Source organism: Centropristis striata, chromosome 13 (genome assembly GCF_030273125.1).
Source record: "Centropristis striata isolate RG_2023a ecotype Rhode Island chromosome 13, C.striata_1.0, whole genome shotgun sequence".
NCBI classification, from domain to species: domain Eukaryota; kingdom Metazoa; phylum Chordata; class Actinopteri; order Perciformes; family Serranidae; genus Centropristis; species Centropristis striata.
This window is the reverse complement of record NC_081529.1, coordinates 23706766-23725774: the sequence shown is the minus strand read 5'-3', so window position 1 is coordinate 23725774 and position 19009 is coordinate 23706766. Positions and strand designations below refer to the sequence as shown.

Sequence of the window (19009 nt, the reverse complement as noted above, 5' to 3'; positions counted from 1 at the left end):
TTGCCACCACACTTTTCTGACAACAGATTTGGACTGGCTAAAACCAATAACTTTTGTAGTCTTTGTAACTTAATTAATTAATTACGTTGTTTTTTTTTTACAATCCGACAAGCATGGCCACTTCACACAGAGATTGGACATCTCTCACACCTCTCCTTATCATTCTTCACACATCTTTACTTCACTTTTACTTCACATAATTACTCACAAAATATTCTAACTACACAACAAAACAAAATATTTAAATTATATTAAAATATTATGGGCAAAGTATTGAAACATGTTTCATCGCACAGGTTCTTAGGTTTACATTTTTAATTGTACAGCCTCATAACACAGTTTACATCATCCAATAACGCCAAAAACGCATTACACACACCATTACAGCTGAAATCATACAGTGGAATCAATAAAATACATCTTTCTTTTTTTAATGATTTTTTTTCAGAATTACACTGTAACTATATTATGAAATACAAAGAAAATGGAGTAAATGCACTGGGGAAAGAAACAGAACATTGTTGGAAATGCACAAATGTTCCATTTATCAGGAGAATTTTAGCACTTCTTAATTCTCCTATTTCATTCATCATCATCCCTCACTTCCACCATCATCACAGGTTGGTAAGAGTTTGCCATCGTAGCCATGATGGTGACTCCTTTGTGACTGTGTTTGATACCGTGGGTTGGTTTACTTCTGACAAACGTGCTATCAGTGTCGTTGTACATCTGATTATAAAGATCACGAGTTGCACTCTTTGCTCATATCAAAGATTCCCACTGCGTACCATATTGAGTAGATGTTGAAATCAAAGGGCACAGAAAACATAACAGCTATTTTCCCAGTGGACTTATTTGTAGATTTGTTGATGATATCGTAAGTGAAGACACCGACAGCTCCAGAAGTAGCGTGGGAAGTCTTGATGAAAAGTCCACTGCTGGATGAATCCGAGTCAATGTGATAAGGCAAAGGTTTGGCGCAGCGACCACTCTCAGTGTAATAACTAGAAACAGGATAAAAGTATTAATAAATTGTATTATTAATTCTATTAAAGAACAAAAAGTAAGTGCAGTTAGTTACCTTGGGTTATCAAGTTTGTAGTGAGAGCATTTATTTGTAATCTCAATTGAACACTGACGATGTGTTGGGATGACTTTTGCTACATTTATAGCAATGACTGCTGCTTCCATATTGGATACAAACTTTTTGGATTCAGGCAAAGGAGCTGTGCAACAAGACGACCTGTTCAGACAGACAGAACACAAAACAAAGCCTTCATTTGTGTTCAGAAAGAAAAGTTATCTGGGCAAGTGTGACCTCTCTTAACTCATCCTGCTGTCTCATTTCACTCTCAACAGGTGGATGATTGGAAAACTCAGGTTTATCTTGCAGTGAAAACAAAGAAACCATAACTACTGTTTTCACAGTCAGGTGGTTGTCAGGTGGCTGTCCATTTGGTGATCATATAGTGGCAAGTATTATTTTTAAAAAATCTGTGTAAACAAAAAAGTTGAAAAATAATTAAATATATAAAAAATCTCCAATACTGCAAAAGTCTCGTTTAACAACAAATAAAATAGTTTACAGTGACAATATAAAATAAATCACCATTACCTTACAGGTTTAGCTAAACTTCTAGTTTTACACTTTAATTCAAAGAAAGCACAATACTTCACTACAACACTAATCCAAATGAAACTCAACCAAATGTTCCACAAATTCTTACTGACCTGTTGCTTTAATCTAACCTCAATATCGGAGCTTGTTCTGCTGATAATTTAGTTTGATCTGTTATAAACTTTTGGTAGAAACCCGCCCATTTGCTTTTACAACAAGGCAGCCAATAGGAAGAGCCGACGACCGATTGTAATTCACAGAGTGAAACTGGCAAGTACTCAGTCGAAATTCAAACAACGCAAATTCTTATTGACCTGTTGCTGTAATCTAACTTCAAAATCAGCAGCCATATTAAAAAGTAATGCATCGTTTTGCTGCTTTGTGCCACAGGTTTAACTGAATATTGGACCTGATGAGGAAGCAAGAATGAGTTAATCTTCAACTCATTGGATAACAATGGACAACTTTCCTGTGCTTCACTGTACTTCTGATAACTTTAATCTCTTGAATTCCAAGATATGACCACACAGATCTATGAGAGTTAAATCTATGTAAAACAAGTAATAAATTGTTATTTTTTATTTTTTTATTTATCTTATTTGAACATTTATCAATTTTAGATTTAGTTTCAATTTGTGGAAGTTTATTTAAAGTTCATGCTTACATCATGCATGTAAAGAGTTATAATAAAACATTTCAAAATGCATGTGCAACTCGTTTAAATAAAAGTCTGTTGGTCCAGTCATATATTTTGTCATTGTAGTTCTTAAAATCTCGTCTCGTTCTCGTGAACCCAATATCGTGTCTCGTCTCGTCTCGTGAGCTGAGAGTATCGTCACACTCCTATTTCATATAGAAGTGGGAAGAAGTGTTAAGTTTGAACTTTCCACCATTAAATACCTCTCTACCATCTACCATCTCGCTCATCATTGGATTCACCAGTTACCATTTCATTGTGACTTTGCCGAATGACTGGAAACAGACAGTTTAATTTTAATTAATTTTAATATAATGTAATATTTTACTGTACAGTCTATATATAAAGGCGTTTTACAAAATAAAGTGAACAGTTCTGTGAATATCATGCAATTAATCGTATTTCCATAGTCATCTGATATTAGGGCCTGGTTGTGTAACACTTTATTCCGAAAACTGAAAACCGCATGTGCACACAACAAATACATTTTCGGCACAACGCAATTTGATTATTTCACATGTTGTGTTGACGTAACGTTAATACTTCATCTCCTCTCTGCTGGTAAGAGTTTATACTGAAAAAAGGTGATAAAGAATGACAGTTAAGTGTTTATACTTCACCTCAGCTCGCTTGGAGCAGTTTCAGTGAATTTACCGTAAATATCACAATACGGGCGCACTACATTATATAGGGACGGCTAGCTTGACTACAGAGAAGCGAATGACGGCTCACTTGACCGCAGTCCTGGGGGGGTCGGGCCCCCCCGGTTGGGAATCACTGTATTAAAACATACCAGCCCTGTCACAAAGCACCTTTATTCACCAGCAGGGCTGGACTGGCCATCTGGCATACTGGGCAAATGCCCGGTGGGCCGGCAACACTTTTGGGCCGAACGACTTGAAAAAAAACAAAACAAAACAAAAAATATTTTTTATTTAATATATTTTTTGGTTGACTGATTGCCCAATGGCCAATAAAACAGGTAGAGGGAGGGCCGAAGGCCAAGGCCCCCTCCTCCTTGGCCCCTGCTGCTGTCAATCAGCCAGCATGTCACGGCCCGGCAGTCTCATTGGCCAATGGTCAATAAAAATCAGGTAGAGGGAGGGTGGAGAGCCCGCCTCCTTGGGTCCATCGGCTGTCAATCAACCAATCAGTCACGGCACAGCCAGAAAATAAAAATGTAAGAGAAACGAAGTAGCGGAGAAATTAAGAGGAAAACAAACGACAAGCCCTTCGGGCAGATGCTGTAAAATGCGCTAAACTATCTGAAATGGCGCCGCCAGGTGATGATGGAGGAATTAACCTGTAGGAGTCTATGAGAGAGAGGTGGAAAGATGGCAGCACCCGGCAACATGCGGTAAGAAGCGATACATATTTCTCTGCCTGACTCAAATATCATGAAGTCAGGTGAATAACTTTATTTTGTTAGCTTGCTAGCTTTTTGAACACAGTGTAGTTTGCTAGCTACATCATCAATGTATCGTGTATCGGTGTCTTGTTTACAAACAGTAACGGGTGCGCACGCAGCCATGGGGCAAGAGCACAGTTTCTGCTGCCTCCACTATGTTTGGCACGTCTGAACTTTTAATGAAGTTTAACAGTTATGGACTTTAACTTAATGACTTAATTGGTTGAAGTTCATTGACTGGCACAGCAACATGCTAGGCTAGCTGTTGTTGCCAGTTTAACATGCTAGGCTAGCTGTTGTTGCCAGTTTAACATTCTAGTGCCTCGTCATAATTTCATGTTGGTCAGTTCTGTTAGTGTTTGAAGCTGATTTGCTGTTGCCTGTGCTAGCTTGATCAGTTGTTGATAGGTTTGTAGTTGATAAACAGACGAGCAGCTGGATGTGGAAATTATGATATTAGTGTGACAGTGTTAAATGTACTAGTAGGACATTTCTGTCTCTGCAGGCTAATTTGCACACCCAAAGGGATCTTTTTTAGATATGTAAACATTTGTTTCTTGAGCATTAGTAGAACACCATTTTAAAGTGAGCATGGAGTTTCCACTGTACTTTTACAGTACTGTGTGTTCTTTCATTTTTTTCCTGCAGGCCTATTATCTTGCTTTGTTGTGCTGCATGTTATTGCATTTATATTAAAATGTGAAAGTTATCTATTCTGACTTCTTGTGTTTTGACACTCTAGGATGAGGGCCATCATATGTAGCCTAAATGTAGTGTAGAGTTATATAGTTCAGATATCTACATGGTTAGGAGAGCACTAAGATACTTGGTGAGTTATCAGTTGTGGTGGGCCGGTCGGGGCAAAAATGCCAGGGCTGATTTTTTGTCCCAGTGGATCTCACAGTTCAAAAGTGTGCTTAGATGGCTATCAGAATTATTAATAATTATCATAAATAATTATTAATTATAAGAAATGATATCACTTGATTAGCTCTAAGTCATTCGGGGCACCACTCTGTAAAACAGAAAAAAATATAGCCAATTCACCTAAATCAGTCTCATAAAGTTACTAAACTCTCAATTTGGAACACTGATTAATAATTATGAAAAAAATTACAATAAAATTACCATATTTAGTAGTGGTTGAAGGAATTGTGAATTCTTGTCACAGAAGAGGATGGCAAATCGTTCACAGTGTACAACATTAAATAGACAGCATTTGTAATCAAAAGGTATTTATTCTAAATAACAACTAAAACAAATAAAAGCACACATCTATGGAGTAAAGAGTTCTACCAAGAGTCTAATCTAATGTAGGCTTACAAAGGAGAGGGAAGTGTTACTTGTTACCGGCCGTGTGCTGCTCTGCAAAACTGCGTCTTTGTTACAGCCAATTTGAAGTATATTATGTGTAAATCAGTGTGTGAGCAAATCAAAGGTTAGTAAAGTTAGTTGCATATAAGACTGACTGTCCGTATAAAGCAAGATTAACATACAACTTCGAATGAGGTAGCTACACGGATATCACAACAGATATACTTAAAAACACACACAGGTCTCTTGACTAATAATGTGATCTGTAGGTGTTGTAAATGTAAGGCATCCTGGGAAAGATTTTCCTACCTAACTCAAAATGGAGGTGAAATGCCATTTTGTGAGTTGAATCAGAATGCTGTTGCATTTTAGTCCAAAAATGTTAAAATCCACAAATGAACCCATGATTCACCTGTGGTTAGATCACAACAACACATGACATACTGTTTTATGAAATGACATTTTATATTATATTCTTTTTTGTTATATAAATGCAGACAACACTAAGAATCATCACTTAATCACAGTACATGAAATCCTGGTGCAAATATCAGTAGGGTATTATTAAATGCATAAACTATATGAATTGTTTTACAGATAATGATTACAGGTTCAAGGTCAGAAGTAGACCTGATTGGGATGTTATCACATGAATGAATGGCTGTTATCATTCCCATAATTATGGGAAAGTAAGGACATGCTTCAACTTTTAGAAAGATAAGAAGGTTGTGTTGTTGGCGACGCCCGCAAAAGGGCGTAGTAGTTTTGAACGATGCCAAGGTTGTTATGGAGTGTAAAGGATGGAAACACAGAATGGTAAATAGACCTGCACTTTTATAGCGATTTTCTAGTCGGTTTGCGACCACTCAAAGCGCTTTACACCCGTTCACACACACATTCATACAGGTGGCAGAGGCTACCCTAAACTGTGCCACCTGCCACCATTGGGAATTCATTCTCACACCGATTAACGCAGCATAGGGAGCAATTTGGGATTCAGTATCTTGCTCAAGGATACTTCGACATGTAGGCTGCCACGGTCAGGGATTGAACCACCGCCGCCCCATGAATAAAGCTTTAAAATGCACTTTTAGGTCTGGTGGGTCAAACAAATCCCAGACTTTCATCCAGGGGACTGAACATGTCACATAACTTCTGTGCATAATGTTTTTTTGCATAAGCAACATGACTATGTCACTTCCACTGGTTACGTTAATTTACATGCATTTATTTGACTTTATGAACCATCTTTTATAACACCTAACAATTAACTTTTTGCCTTGAACTTAGAGAAGTAGTTTTGTAGCCTGATTTGAAATTAACGGCTGCCTCTTTTGGTACCCAACGAGATCTAGTCCCATGAGATAGTAAAACTTGATATTTCTCCTTGAGGTCAAAAGTTGTCTCGCATTATCAGTACTTACGTGCAGAGCAGCAGCCAGCATGATGGAACCTGATTAGCACAGAAGATGCCGCTGCCACTTTTAAATTGTTTGTGTTAAGATAAGATAAGATACACTTTATTGTCCTTGGAAGGAAATTTGTCTTGACTCCAATGCTGTCATATAAAGCTGCTTCACAGTAATAAAAGTACAGGTACAGACAATACATACATATAGGCCACAGGCCACATAACATATACACAGTATACAAGAAACAGTGCGATGCACACACACACACACACACACACACACACGTCCAAACCCTCCCTTGCCCACTGTATTATACCACGGGTCATGATCAATAGTACAATTGCACAGTTTGTTTTGTACTGGGGGCATTTCGGATCTTAATTGAGGTGGGCACAAATTAATTCCTAAAACGGTTCAGCCTGCAAGTGGGGACTGCATGGGGAGCTTTTCAGACCTCCCCATCACCTTCATACCATACCTCAGAATACTCTCTAACACCGCCTGATAAAATAATAATAATAATATAATAATAATAAACTTTATTTGTATAGCACTTTTCTTAACAAAGTTACAAAGTGCTTTACAGGCAAGAGATAAAAACATAGTGTAAGACAGAAATTACATTAAAACAACAAAGCAAAGTAGAGTGCAATGCAGACAAGTTGGAATCACAAATGTCAAAACATAGAAAGTGGCACGAGCTGGGGGAGAAAACAACCAAGAGATTAAGTAGTTAAAAAGGCTTTGCGATAAAAGAAAGTTTTCAGTAGGGATTTAAAAGAGGCTAGTGATGAAGCCTGTCTGACCTCAAGGGGGTAGAGAGTTCCAGAGACTCGGGGCCCTAACAGCAAATGCCCGGTCACCCTTGGTCACCAGCCGGGATCCAGGGACCATCAGTAGAGCCCCATCCACAGATCTTAATGTACGCATTGGGACATAGGGGACCAGAAGATCAGCGATATAAATAGGGGCAAGGCCATTTAAAGCTTTAAACGTGAGTAAAATAATTTTAAAATCAATTCTGAATAAAATGGGTAGCCAGTGCAAAGCTGCTAAAACTGGAGTTATGTGGTGATATTTTTTGGTTCCTGTTAAAATTCGGGCAGCAGCGTTCTGCACCAGTTGGAGTTTGTGGAGGGAGCTCTGACTGATTCCAGTATACAGTCCATTGCAGTAGTCCAGGCGAAAGAAGATAAAAGCATGTAAAACCTTGTGTAAGTCAGAATGGGATAAAAAAGATCTTATTTTGGAAATGTTTTTAACAGTGCTTTTTACTTGCGCATCAGAACAAAGCTCAGCATCAAACATAACACCCAGGTTTTTAGCAGCCTGCTTCAAAGTTGGCTTTGAAGCAGGTTGGATGATTTTTTTGGACCAAAGGCAATGATGTCAGTTTTATTTTCATTGAGTTTTAAAAAGTTTTGTGACATACAGCTCTTCACATCCTTGAGACAACTCAGAAGATTGTCAAGTTTGGCAGAGTTGCAATGCTGGAGGGGGACATATAGTTGAGTGTCGTCAGCATAGCAATGATGGGAGACGCCGTGATGTTGAATTAACTGGCTGAGAGGAAGCATGTATATGGAGAATAACAGCGGTCCAAGAATGGACCACCACAGTTAAAAGGAGCAGTGGAAGAGCAGTGAGTACCCACAACCACTGCGAAGGTTCTATTCTTGAGGTACGACTCAAGCAGGTTAAGTGCAGTACCCTCTATACCTACAGATGTTTTTAGACAACGTAGTAGAATACGGTGGTCAACTGTGTCGAAGGCAGAGCTTAAATCTAAAAGCACAAGGACTGAGCAGTCACCTCTATCAGCTGTTAAAAGTAGGTCGTTGGTTACTTTAGCCGTCTCTGTGCTGCGGCGAGCTTTAAAATCAGACTGAAAGCTGCTAAAAATATTATTATTATTATTCATAAAAGCAATCAATTGTGCAGACATGGTCTTCTCCAACACCTTGGATAAAAAATATAATTTGGAAATGGGTCTGTAATTATCGAGCAGTAGAGGGTGTAGGTTCGGTTTTTTGAGTAAAGGATGAATGATCGCATGCTTAAAACCGTTAGGAAAAATGCCAGAAGTCAGAGAACTGTTAATAATCAATAAAATCAAAGGACCAACAATGTGGAATACCTCAAAATTTTGTAGGGACAGTATCTAAAACACAGGTAGAGGATTTAATTCGGGAGATTAATTTATTTAGTGCTTTAGGAGTCGTTTGCGTAAAGGAGGCCAGATTATTGCTTGAGGTGGGAAGACGACGAGGATCAGGAGAAATTTGTGACTGGATGTTCTCAATCTTACTCCTGATTTCCACCGGGCGCGTTACTGCAGCGTCACGTCAGCGTCGCGTACATGTAATCAATGAGAGCATTTCCACCGGGCGCGCTGTGTAACGTTACAGCAGCGTCACGTTACAGCAGCGTCACGTCAGCGTCTCTACGCGAGCATTAGGTAGGACTTCTATTTCTCCGCGAGACGCTGCCAAATCGCATGAATCTCAACAGAGCAGATCGCACCAGACAGGAAGTCCGACTCAGAATCAGCATAAAACACTTCCGCCCCTTTCAAAATAAAACACAATACGCAGTTCATGCAGCCTAAAACTACTTCACATCAACATTATGTTATGACCGGGGCACCAGATCAGCAATCAATCAATCAAAGGGTCTCAGAGGACCGGCGACACGGACGACAAGAGACTTATTGTTGAAGTGGAACATCATACAATCATTTATGACATAACACATTGTTTTTATAAGGATAGATGGTCAGATCTACATATCTTTCACGTCAGAGAAGCAAAGTAAGTTGGTTGTTGTTGTTGTTTACTTTATACACACAGTTTATCCATAGACTGTATAAATAGAGTTTAGAGTTTATCACGGGATCTTGCGGTCTCCGTTATGGTCAGGATTATCGCGTTTTCTCGCGTGTATACGACCGGCTCGCTAAGCTGACGTGACGCTGCTGTAACGCGCCCCGTGTGAATTGACGCTGGGCAGAAGACGCAGCAAAACCGAGGTGGAGACGTGCTGCTGCTGTAACGCACCTGGTGGAAATCCCCAGTTACTGATGAAGTGGGTGGCAAATTTCTCAGCATGATCAGGATCAAGGTCTGTACTGGATGGGCCGTTAAGGGCAGTATTAATCGTCTTAAATAAGATTTTAGAGTTATGGTTATTTTTGGATATTATGTCTGCAAAATATGATTATCTTGCCTCCTTTACTGCAGCCTGGTAAGTTGCCATATGGATCTTGAGATCGATGTGGATAGCTGGTGACCGGGTGTACTCATTTAGCCAGGGGAAGATGATTGTTTTCCGCTCTCTTGTTTTGATTGGAGCAATAAGATCGAAAGCGGACTGACAGTGACTGTTAAAAGAGGTTAATAGTTCATCTGGGTTTTGAGAAAGAGTTACAGAGTGGGTAAAACAATTCCTGAATTTAGTGGCAGAGTCGGCATTAAAATGCGGGAAATAAGAACATAGCTCTCTGGTTGACACCAAACACCCCGAGTCTACGCAGGAAGTACAGTCTTTGCTGGAGACGAGCGCACAGGAAATCAACATGAACCTGCCAACTGAAACAGTTATCGAGATGGACGCCAAGATACCTATAAGAGCTGATTTGGTTGATTGTTCCCCCATGGATGCACAGTGGAATATGGTCCCCTATGGCTTTAGGGTCGAGCGCCATCTCCTCTGTCTTTTTGACGTTTATGCTGAGGTGGTTTTCATCACACCACTGAACAAAGCTCTGTAATTCTGTAAAAATATGATGAAGGGGCAGTGTGTTGGTGCTGCAGGCTCAGGATGGCAGTGTCGTCTGAGAACTTAAAAATAAAGTTTTCTGAGTGGCTGCGGAATGCAGTCATTTGTATACAGCGTAAAAAGCGCTGGTGAACTGACAGCCTTGGGGTGCACCTGTACTGATGACTTTATAGCCAGAGAATGTGTAATTAGGGCCACGGGGCAATCACACCGAGCACTATTGTTATACTGTGGATTTTTTCTTCTTCCTCTTCCGGACACAATTTCGTCCCGCTACTAGTCTCTATTAAATTATATATCAAAACATGCATACAGAATACAAATTTTTCGCGATGTAAGACATTTTGCATTAAAGTCAATGGGACGGCCGAAAAAAAATGAGCGAAAAACAATAATTGGAGATTTTTAAACGTCTACTTCTCCGGCCTAATTTAACCTTGAGACTCCATTAAAACTTTAAACAGTAGACACAAGTCTTGTGTATTGGTGTATTAATCCACATTTCGATAGGTCATATAGTTTTTTATCAATCCCTGTTCAATGACCATGATCATTTTTGGAGAAATTCTGAGATTATTATGGGTGTGTATTGCATGGAATGTTCGTGTCAGAGTGTGTGACATCATCGCTGCAGTGTAGAGGAAGAGAAAAAATTGTCAAAAAATACATTTGAAAACTGCGCTCCAGGCCGCAAATTCCACTCTCCAGAAATAATTTATACATAGAAACGTAGGAAAATTTGTCTTCTCACTCACAATCCTCTGGTAAAGCAGTCCGAGTTATAGTTTGGGCGTAGGACGCACAGATGCACCACCAACACGCACCAACAGTCCCATAGGCTCCCATATTAAAAACGCAGGAAGATTTCTGTCGAAAAGCATATTTAACAGGTTTTCAGATCGCTCTTACAAAGCTATTTCTTCATTTTTCTTCACAAAATCATACGCTCAAAGTGAAGTCGGATCAATGATAGGTATTATGGTTTTTCTTTTTTTCGCATGCGCACACACACACAGGTCACTTTATGTGATTACAGTTACAGATACACACACACACACACACACAGATACCTTTATGTGATTTTAGTTACACACACACACACCTCCAGATACACATGCTTCACACACACACACACACACACACACACACACACAGGTAACTTTATGTGATTTTAGTTACACACACACACACACACGCACACAAATGTGCGCGTAAGCACGCACACTCCTCCATATACACATGTTTCACACACACACATTTTGAGGTTAAAGGGCATAGGCTGCTGTATTAATAAATACTTGAAAAGGAGTGCTTGTTGTAGGTGTGCTCCTTGTATATAATGTAGTATCATAACATTACTAGTATTAGTTGTTTGAAATCTCTGAAGAATCTCATCATAGTGTACACACACAGGCAGTAGCCCCCTTGGCCCTTTCAGAATTTCCCCAGAGGAAATTTTCTATTTAACTCTGACATTCTGAGTTCTCTGAGTTAAAAACGAGTGGAACCATTTAATGATGAAGGGGCTTACACTCATCTGGTTCATTTTTTTTTTTAATTAAAAGGTATGGTTCAAGTGAATTAAAAGCGAAACTAAAATCAATGAACAAAAGGCACGCATAGGCCCCAGGGGCTTCGAGATGCTTAAGGGTAAGGTGGGTGATGCCAGTGATTGCATCATCGGTGCCTCTCCCTTGCCTGTAACCAAATTGTTGTGGGTCTATTTTAAGCCCAATCTCTGCTTTTAGCTTTATCTCCATGTATTTTTCAAAGCACTTCATGCCAATTGAGGTCAATGCCACCAGTCTGTGATCATTATTTTCTGTGGGGCAGGTTTTTTTTGGTATGGGAATAATGGTAGACTTTTTCCCAGATGACAGGGACTTAAATCTAAATCTTATCTTATGTAAATCTATAGATGATTGGAAAATGGGGCACCATGCTGGAGTTAGTTCTTCTGCAAACATCTTTAGGAGAAGAGCTGAGATACCATCAGGGCCTGTGGATTTACTCTTACATACCCGGTTGACTAATGCCTGTATTTTGAGAGGATCAACTACTAGTTTTGGGTAGGCATCAGTTGGAATAGACTGTAGTACATTATTACATTCAGAAGAGAAATCCTGTTTATCAAATCTTAGGAAAAAATCATTAAGCTCATTTGCCATTTCAAGTTCATTATTTATTATGAGACGTTTTGGGCGGTTGAACACATAAGTGGCAGCCTTCATATAGTCCCATAGCATTTTAGAGTTCATGGAGGTAAAATTCTGTTTAATAATGTCCTTGTGTTTTTCCTTGCTTCCCTCAACATGTGATTAAGTTCTTCTGTACGGCCTTTATGCTCATCCAGTCTTTGTTTTTTAAAAGCTAGTTGCAATCCGACAAGCATGGCCACTTCACACAGAGATTGGCCATCTCTCACACTCTCCTTATCATTCTTCACACATCTTTAATTCACTTTTACTTCACATCATTACTCTGTTAAATATTCTAACTACACAACAAAACAAAATATTTGAATTAGATTAAAATATTATGGACAAAATAATGAAACATTTTCCATGGTACATTTTTAATTATACGGCCTCATAACACAGTTTACATCATCCAATAACGCCAAAACGCATTACACACACCATTACAGCTGAAATCATACAGTGGAATCAATAAAATACATCTTTCTTTTTTTTAATTAATTTTTTTATGAATTTTCAGAATTACACTGTAACTATATTATGAAATACAAAGAAAATGGAGTAAATGCAGTGGGGAAAGAAACAGGACATTGTTGGAAATGCACAAATGTTCCATTTATCAGGAGAATTTTAGCACTTCTTAATTCTCTTATTTCATTCATCATCATCCCTCACTTCCACCATCATCACAGGTTGGTAAGAGTCTACCATCGTAGCCATGATGGTAACTCCTTTGTGACTGTGTTTGATACCGTGGGCTGCTTTACTTCTGACAAACGTGCTGTCAGTTTTGTAGTACATCTGATTATAAAGATCACGGTTGCACTCTTTGCTCATATCAAAGATTCCCACTGCGTACCATATTGAGTAGATGTTGAAATCAAAGGGCACAGAAAACATTACAGCTATTTTCTCAGTGGACTTATTTGTAGATTTGTTGATGATATCGTAAGTGAAGACACCGACAGCTCCAGAAGTAGCGTAGGGAGTCTTGATGAAAAGTCCACTGCTGGATGAATCCGAGTCAATGTGATAAGGCAAAGGTTTGGCACAGCTACCACTCTCAGTGTAATAACTAGAAACAGGATAAAAGTATTAATAAATTGTATTATTAATTATATTAAAGAACAAAAAATAAGTGCAGTTAGTTACCTTGGGTTAGAGAGTGTGTATTGTGAGCATTTATTTGTAATCTCAATTGAACACTGACGGTGTGTTGGGATGACTTTTGTTACGTTTAAAGCACGCGATGCTGTTTTGATGACATCTCCGACATCTAAATCAAGCGATGCTGTTTTGATGACATCTTCGACATCTAAATCAAGCGATTCTGTTGTGATGACATCTCCTACATCTAAAGCAGGCGATGCTGTTTCCATATTGGATGCAAACTTTTTGGATTCAGGCAAAGGAGCTGTGCAACAGGACGACCTGTTCAGACAGACAGAACATAAAACAAAGCCTTCATTTATGTTCAGAAAGAAAAGTTATCTGGGTTTGAAAGCAGTTAAAATATGCCCAAAATTTTTTCATTTTGCAGAGTCATAAGTTGTCATCTCAATATTTCTACTTACAAGGGTATGCTTACTTGAAGTGAATGCTTCTAAAGAACGGCTGGAAGTGTGACCTCTCTTAACTCGTCCCGCTGTCGCTTTTACTCATTTCACTCTCACCAGGTGGATGATTGGAAAACTCAGGTTTATCCTGCAGTGAAAACAAAGAAACCACAACCACAGTTTTCACAGTCAGGTGGTTGGTCTGATGCTATAAAACTGTCCATTTGGTGATCATATAGTGGCAAGTGTTTAAAAAAAATTCTGTGTAAACAAAAAAATAGAAAAATAATTATGGAAATAAAAAAAATCTCCAATACTGCAATAGTCTCGTTTAAGAACAAATAAAATTGTTTACAGTGACAATATAAAATGAATCCCCATTAACTTACAGGTTTAGCTAAACTTCTACTTTTTACAATTTAATTCAAAGAAAGCACAATACTTCACTACAACACTAGTGAAACTCAACCAAATGTGCCACAAATTCTTACTGACCTGTTGCTTTAATCGAACTTCAATATCGGAGCTTGTTCTGCTAATAATTTAGTTCGATCTGTTATAAGCTTTTGGTAGAAACCCGCCCATTTGCTTTTACAACAAGGCAGCCAATAGGAAGAGCCGACGACCGATTGTAATTCACAGAGTGAAACTGGCAAGTACTCAGTCAAAATTCAAACAACAGTGACGCAAATTCTTACTGACCTGTTGCTGTAATCTAACTTCAAAATCAGCAGCCATAATAAAAATAAATGCATTGCTTTGTTACTTTGTGCCACAGGTTTGAATGAATATTGGATGAGTTAATCTTCAACTCATTGGATAACAATGGACCACTTTCCTGTGTGACACTGTTATTCCCACTGATTCCTCTCCCCCCCATCAGGCGCCCCAACCAACCAGAGGGAGGCTCTATAGCGACCAGGATCAATGCATGTTTTTGTGAGAGGTCCCTGTAAGGGGATCCTCGGGGGACACGGGGAGAACATGCAAACTCCACACAGAAGACACTGTACTTCTGATAACTTTAATCTCTTGAATTCCAGGATATGACCACACAGATCTATGAGAGCTAAATCTATGTAAAACAAGGAATAAATTGTTATGTTTTATATAGAAATGGGAAGAAGTGTTAAGCTTGAACTGTCCACCATTAAATACCTCATTCATATCATTGGATTCAACAGTTACCATTTCATTGTGACTTTGCAAGATGGCTTTACAATCCACTTCCCAAACTGCTTCGGTGCTGAGCAATACAACCACTTCAACTTCACTAGAGGAGTTTGTATCATACGTTTTGAAATCACATAAACCTCCACCACACCAGGAAGTGTTGGATTAAAATTCAGTTTCTTCTTTTTTAATTAGTGCATCAGTAGGTCACATGTAGCCACAGCTTTTACATTTCTGAGTACCATGTGGTGTCAGTCGTGCCTTACATGTTAATGCTTATGCAAGAATTTAGCTTGTTGACACGTGCAGATACCAGACAGAAAGATGCATATAAGATAGAAACGCGTTCAGAGGTGCATTGAAATGCTCCATGCTCTCTGGTTTTCCCTCCCAGACACTCCTGATGTATAACTGATTACAAAGCTTGCCTTGACAACATGTATTAAAGCATATCCTTGATAAACATTGACTTTGGTGATTCATTAAACTTATCAAATCAGCCTATTACCTGTCACAAAGCACCTTTATTCACCAGCAAAAACAATCGGACACTTGTGCACTCACATTTAAGATCACTGTAGTGGAACATTTACACCAGCTGGGTATGAAATGACACATGATGGCAATCCTGGATGGATTACTGAAAAGGCCTACGGAGCACAGGCCCAGGGGTCAAAAGTGTCACAGGCTACTTTGCTCTTCACCTGCAACTAAAAAGAGACTTGAAATGACAGAATGTCACATAACTTCTGTGCATAATGTTTTTTTGCATAAACTGGTTCCGTTCATTTACATGCATTTATTTGACTTTATGAACCATCTTTTATAAAACCTAACAATTAATCTTTTGCCTTGAACTTAGAGAATTAGTTTTGTAGCCTGAATTAAAAGAAACGGCTGCCTCTTCTGGTACCAAAACCCAAACAAGATCTTGTCGCATGAGATATTAAAACTTGATATTTCTCCTTGAGGTCAAAAGTTGTCTCGCAATATCAGTACTTACATGCAAAGCAGCAGCCTGCATGATGGAACCTGAGTTTGAACTCACAATTAGCACAGAAGATGCCGCTGACACTTTTAAATTGTTTGTGTTACAGCAACAGTAGCAGCAAAATCACTTTAAATTGCTTTTCTGCATCTCTGTGTAACAATGTTTTCTAGCTGCTCAGTTTACGTTTACGTTTACGTTTTTTTTTTTAACAATCTGACAAGCATGGCCACTTCACACAGAGATTGGACATCTCTCACACTCTCCTTATCATTCTTCACATATCTTTACTTCACTTTTACTTCACGTAATTACTCTGTTAAATAACAGAACAAAACAAAACAAAATATTTAAATTATATTAAAATATTATGGACAAAGTATTGACACATTTTTCATGGCACAGGTTCTTAGGTTTACATTTTTAATTGTACGGCCTCATAACACAGTTTACATCATCCAATAAAGCCAAAACGCATTACACACACCATTACAGCTGAAATCATACAGTGGAATCAATAAAATACATATTTTTTTTAATGACACTCACATTGTGCTCTTCTACAGCTCTATAAAACACAAGCAGTGGAGTAATATGGTAAAACAAATCAGCCATCTGAAACTTGAATCCCTATGCTCAGAATAAATTCATCAGAATTACATTGTAACTATAGAATGAAATGCAAAGAAAATGGAGTAAATGCAGTGGGGAAAGTAAACAGAACATTGTTGGAAATGCACAAATGTGACAAAAAGCAACATGGAACATAGTATATGGTTTCGTTTGTCAGCCTAGTATACTTGCACGAAAATTGATATTACTTAATTGGAAACAAAAGGCAGCCCCAACTTATTCAAATCTTATGACAGATGTTATGAGACATTTGGAGCTGGAGAAAATCAGATTCTTACTGAAAAATCAGGAAACAAAGTTCTATAGAATTTGGCAACCATTTATTGATTATTTTAAGCAGAACACATAGTCTGAGGGCAAGTTATAGAAGTGCTCTTAATAGAAGGAAAGAACTTTTATTTTATTTCTTATTTATTTATTTTTATTCCTGTCTCTGTTTATTTTATTTTATTTTTTACTTTTGAAGAGTGTATACATGTTTGGGTACATACAGTATATAGGTATAATCTTTTTTTTTTTCTTTTTCTAATTTACAACAACTTATATGACTTTTTTTAGACGTGTACTTGTAAATGTGTATGGTGTCTGTAGTGTCTGATATGATTTATGTTCAAAATGAGGAAAATCAATAAAAAGAGTTGAAATAAAAGGAAATGCACAATTGTTCCGTTTAGCAGGAGAATTTTAGCACTTCTTAATTCTCTTATTTCATTCATCATCATCACCCCTCACTTCCACCTTCATCTCAGGTTGATAAGTGTCTGACATCGTAGCGGTGAATGTGAATCCTTTGTGACTGTGTTTGATACCATGGCCTGCTTTACTTCTGACAAACGTGCTGTCAGTGTCGTTGTACATCTGATAATAAAGATCATAGTTGCACTCTTTGAACATACCAAAGATTCCCACTGCGTACCAGTTTGCGTGGAAGTTGAAATCATAGGGCACAGAAAACATAACAGCTATTTTCCCAGTGGACTTATTTGTAGATTTGTTGATGAGATCGTAAGTGAAGACGCCGACAGCTCCACGAGCAGTGTTGGGAGTCTTGATGAAAAGTCCACTGCCAGATGATTCCGAGTCAATGCGATCAGGCAAAGGTTTGGCACAGCTACCACTCTCAGTGAAATAACTAGAAACAGGATAAAAGTATTAATAAATTGTATTATTATTTCTATTAAAGACCAAAAAATAAGTGCAGTTAGTTACCTTGGGTTACAGAGTGTGTATTGAGAGCATTTATTTGTTATCTCAATTGAACACTGACGGTGTGTTGGGATGACATCTCCTACATCTAAAGCAGGCGATGCTGTTTCCATATTGGATGCAAACTTTTTGGATTCAGGCAAAGGAGCTGTGCAACAGGACGACCTGTTCAGACAGACACAACATAAAACATCATTTATATTCAGAAAGAAAAGTTATCTGGGTTTGAAAGCAGTTGAAATATGTCCAAAATTTTTCATTTTGCAGAGTCAAAAGTTGTCATCTCAATATTTCTACTTACAAGGGTATGCTTACCTGAAGTGAATGCTTCTAAAGAACGGCTGCAAGTGTGACCTCTCTTAACTCGTCCCGCTGACGCTTTTACTCATTTCACTCTCAACAGGTGGATGATTGGAAAACTCAGGTTTATCCTGCAGTGAAAACAAAGAAACCACAACCACAGTTTTCACAGTCAGGTGGTTGGTCTGATGCTATAAAACTGTCCATTTGGTGATCATAAAGTGGCAAGTTTTATTTAAAAAAAGATTCTCTGTAAACAAAAAAATAAAAAATAATTATACATATAAAAAATCTCCAATACTGCAATAGTCTCGTTTAACAACAAATACAATTGTTTACAGTGACAATATCAAATAAATCACCATTACCTTACAGGTTTAGCTAAACTTTTTACAATTAAGTTTTTACAATTTAATTCAAAGAAAGCACAATACTTCACTACAACACTAGTGAAACTCAACCAAATTTGCCACAAATTCTTACTGACCTGTTGCTTTAATCGAACTTCAATATCGGAGCTTGTTCTGCTGATAATTTAGTTTGATCTGTTATAAGCTTTTGGTAGAAACCCGCCCATTTGCTTTTACAATAAGGCAGCCAATAGGAAGAGCCGACGACCGATTGTAATTCACAGAGTGAAACTGGCAAGTACTCAATCGAAATTCAAACAAAAGTGCCACAAATTCTTACTGATTTGTTGCTGTAATCTAACTTCAAAATCAGCAGCCA

At 38.2% G+C, this 19009-nt stretch overlaps 2 protein-coding genes across 2 annotated transcripts; both read right to left on the bottom strand.

The window, feature by feature from the left end:
- Window positions 1-13007: 13007 nt before the first annotated feature.
- LOC131983403 (uncharacterized) lies at window positions 13008-13767 on the bottom strand (the record flags this gene model as incomplete). Its single annotated transcript, XM_059348122.1, has 2 exons — window positions 13008-13499; window positions 13577-13767. Coding segments are annotated over 2 exons (612 nt in total), but the record flags the coding sequence as incomplete, so codon positions are not given.
- A 3715-nt stretch (window positions 13768-17482) lies between these two features.
- Window positions 17483-18135, bottom strand: LOC131983402 (DELTA-sagatoxin-Srs1a-like). Its single transcript, XM_059348121.1, has 2 exons — window positions 17984-18135; window positions 17483-17906 (listed from the first exon to the last, which is right to left on the bottom strand). Exons 1-2 carry the CDS (start codon window positions 18091-18093, stop codon window positions 17483-17485), a joined length of 534 nt encoding a protein of 177 aa, XP_059204104.1. The 5' UTR covers window positions 18094-18135.
- Between the last annotated feature and the right edge of the window lie 874 nt (window positions 18136-19009).

Excerpts from the sequence above, each read along its gene's own strand:
- LOC131983402 (XM_059348121.1), bottom strand. The coding sequence starts at position 18,093 with ATGGAAACAGCATCGCCTGCTTTAGATGTAGGAGATGTCATCCCAACA. Across the intron at positions 17,907-17,983 it reads TACACACTCTGTAACCCAAG|TTATTTCACTGAGAGTGGTA; the intron begins GTAACTAACTGC and ends TCCTGTTTCTAG.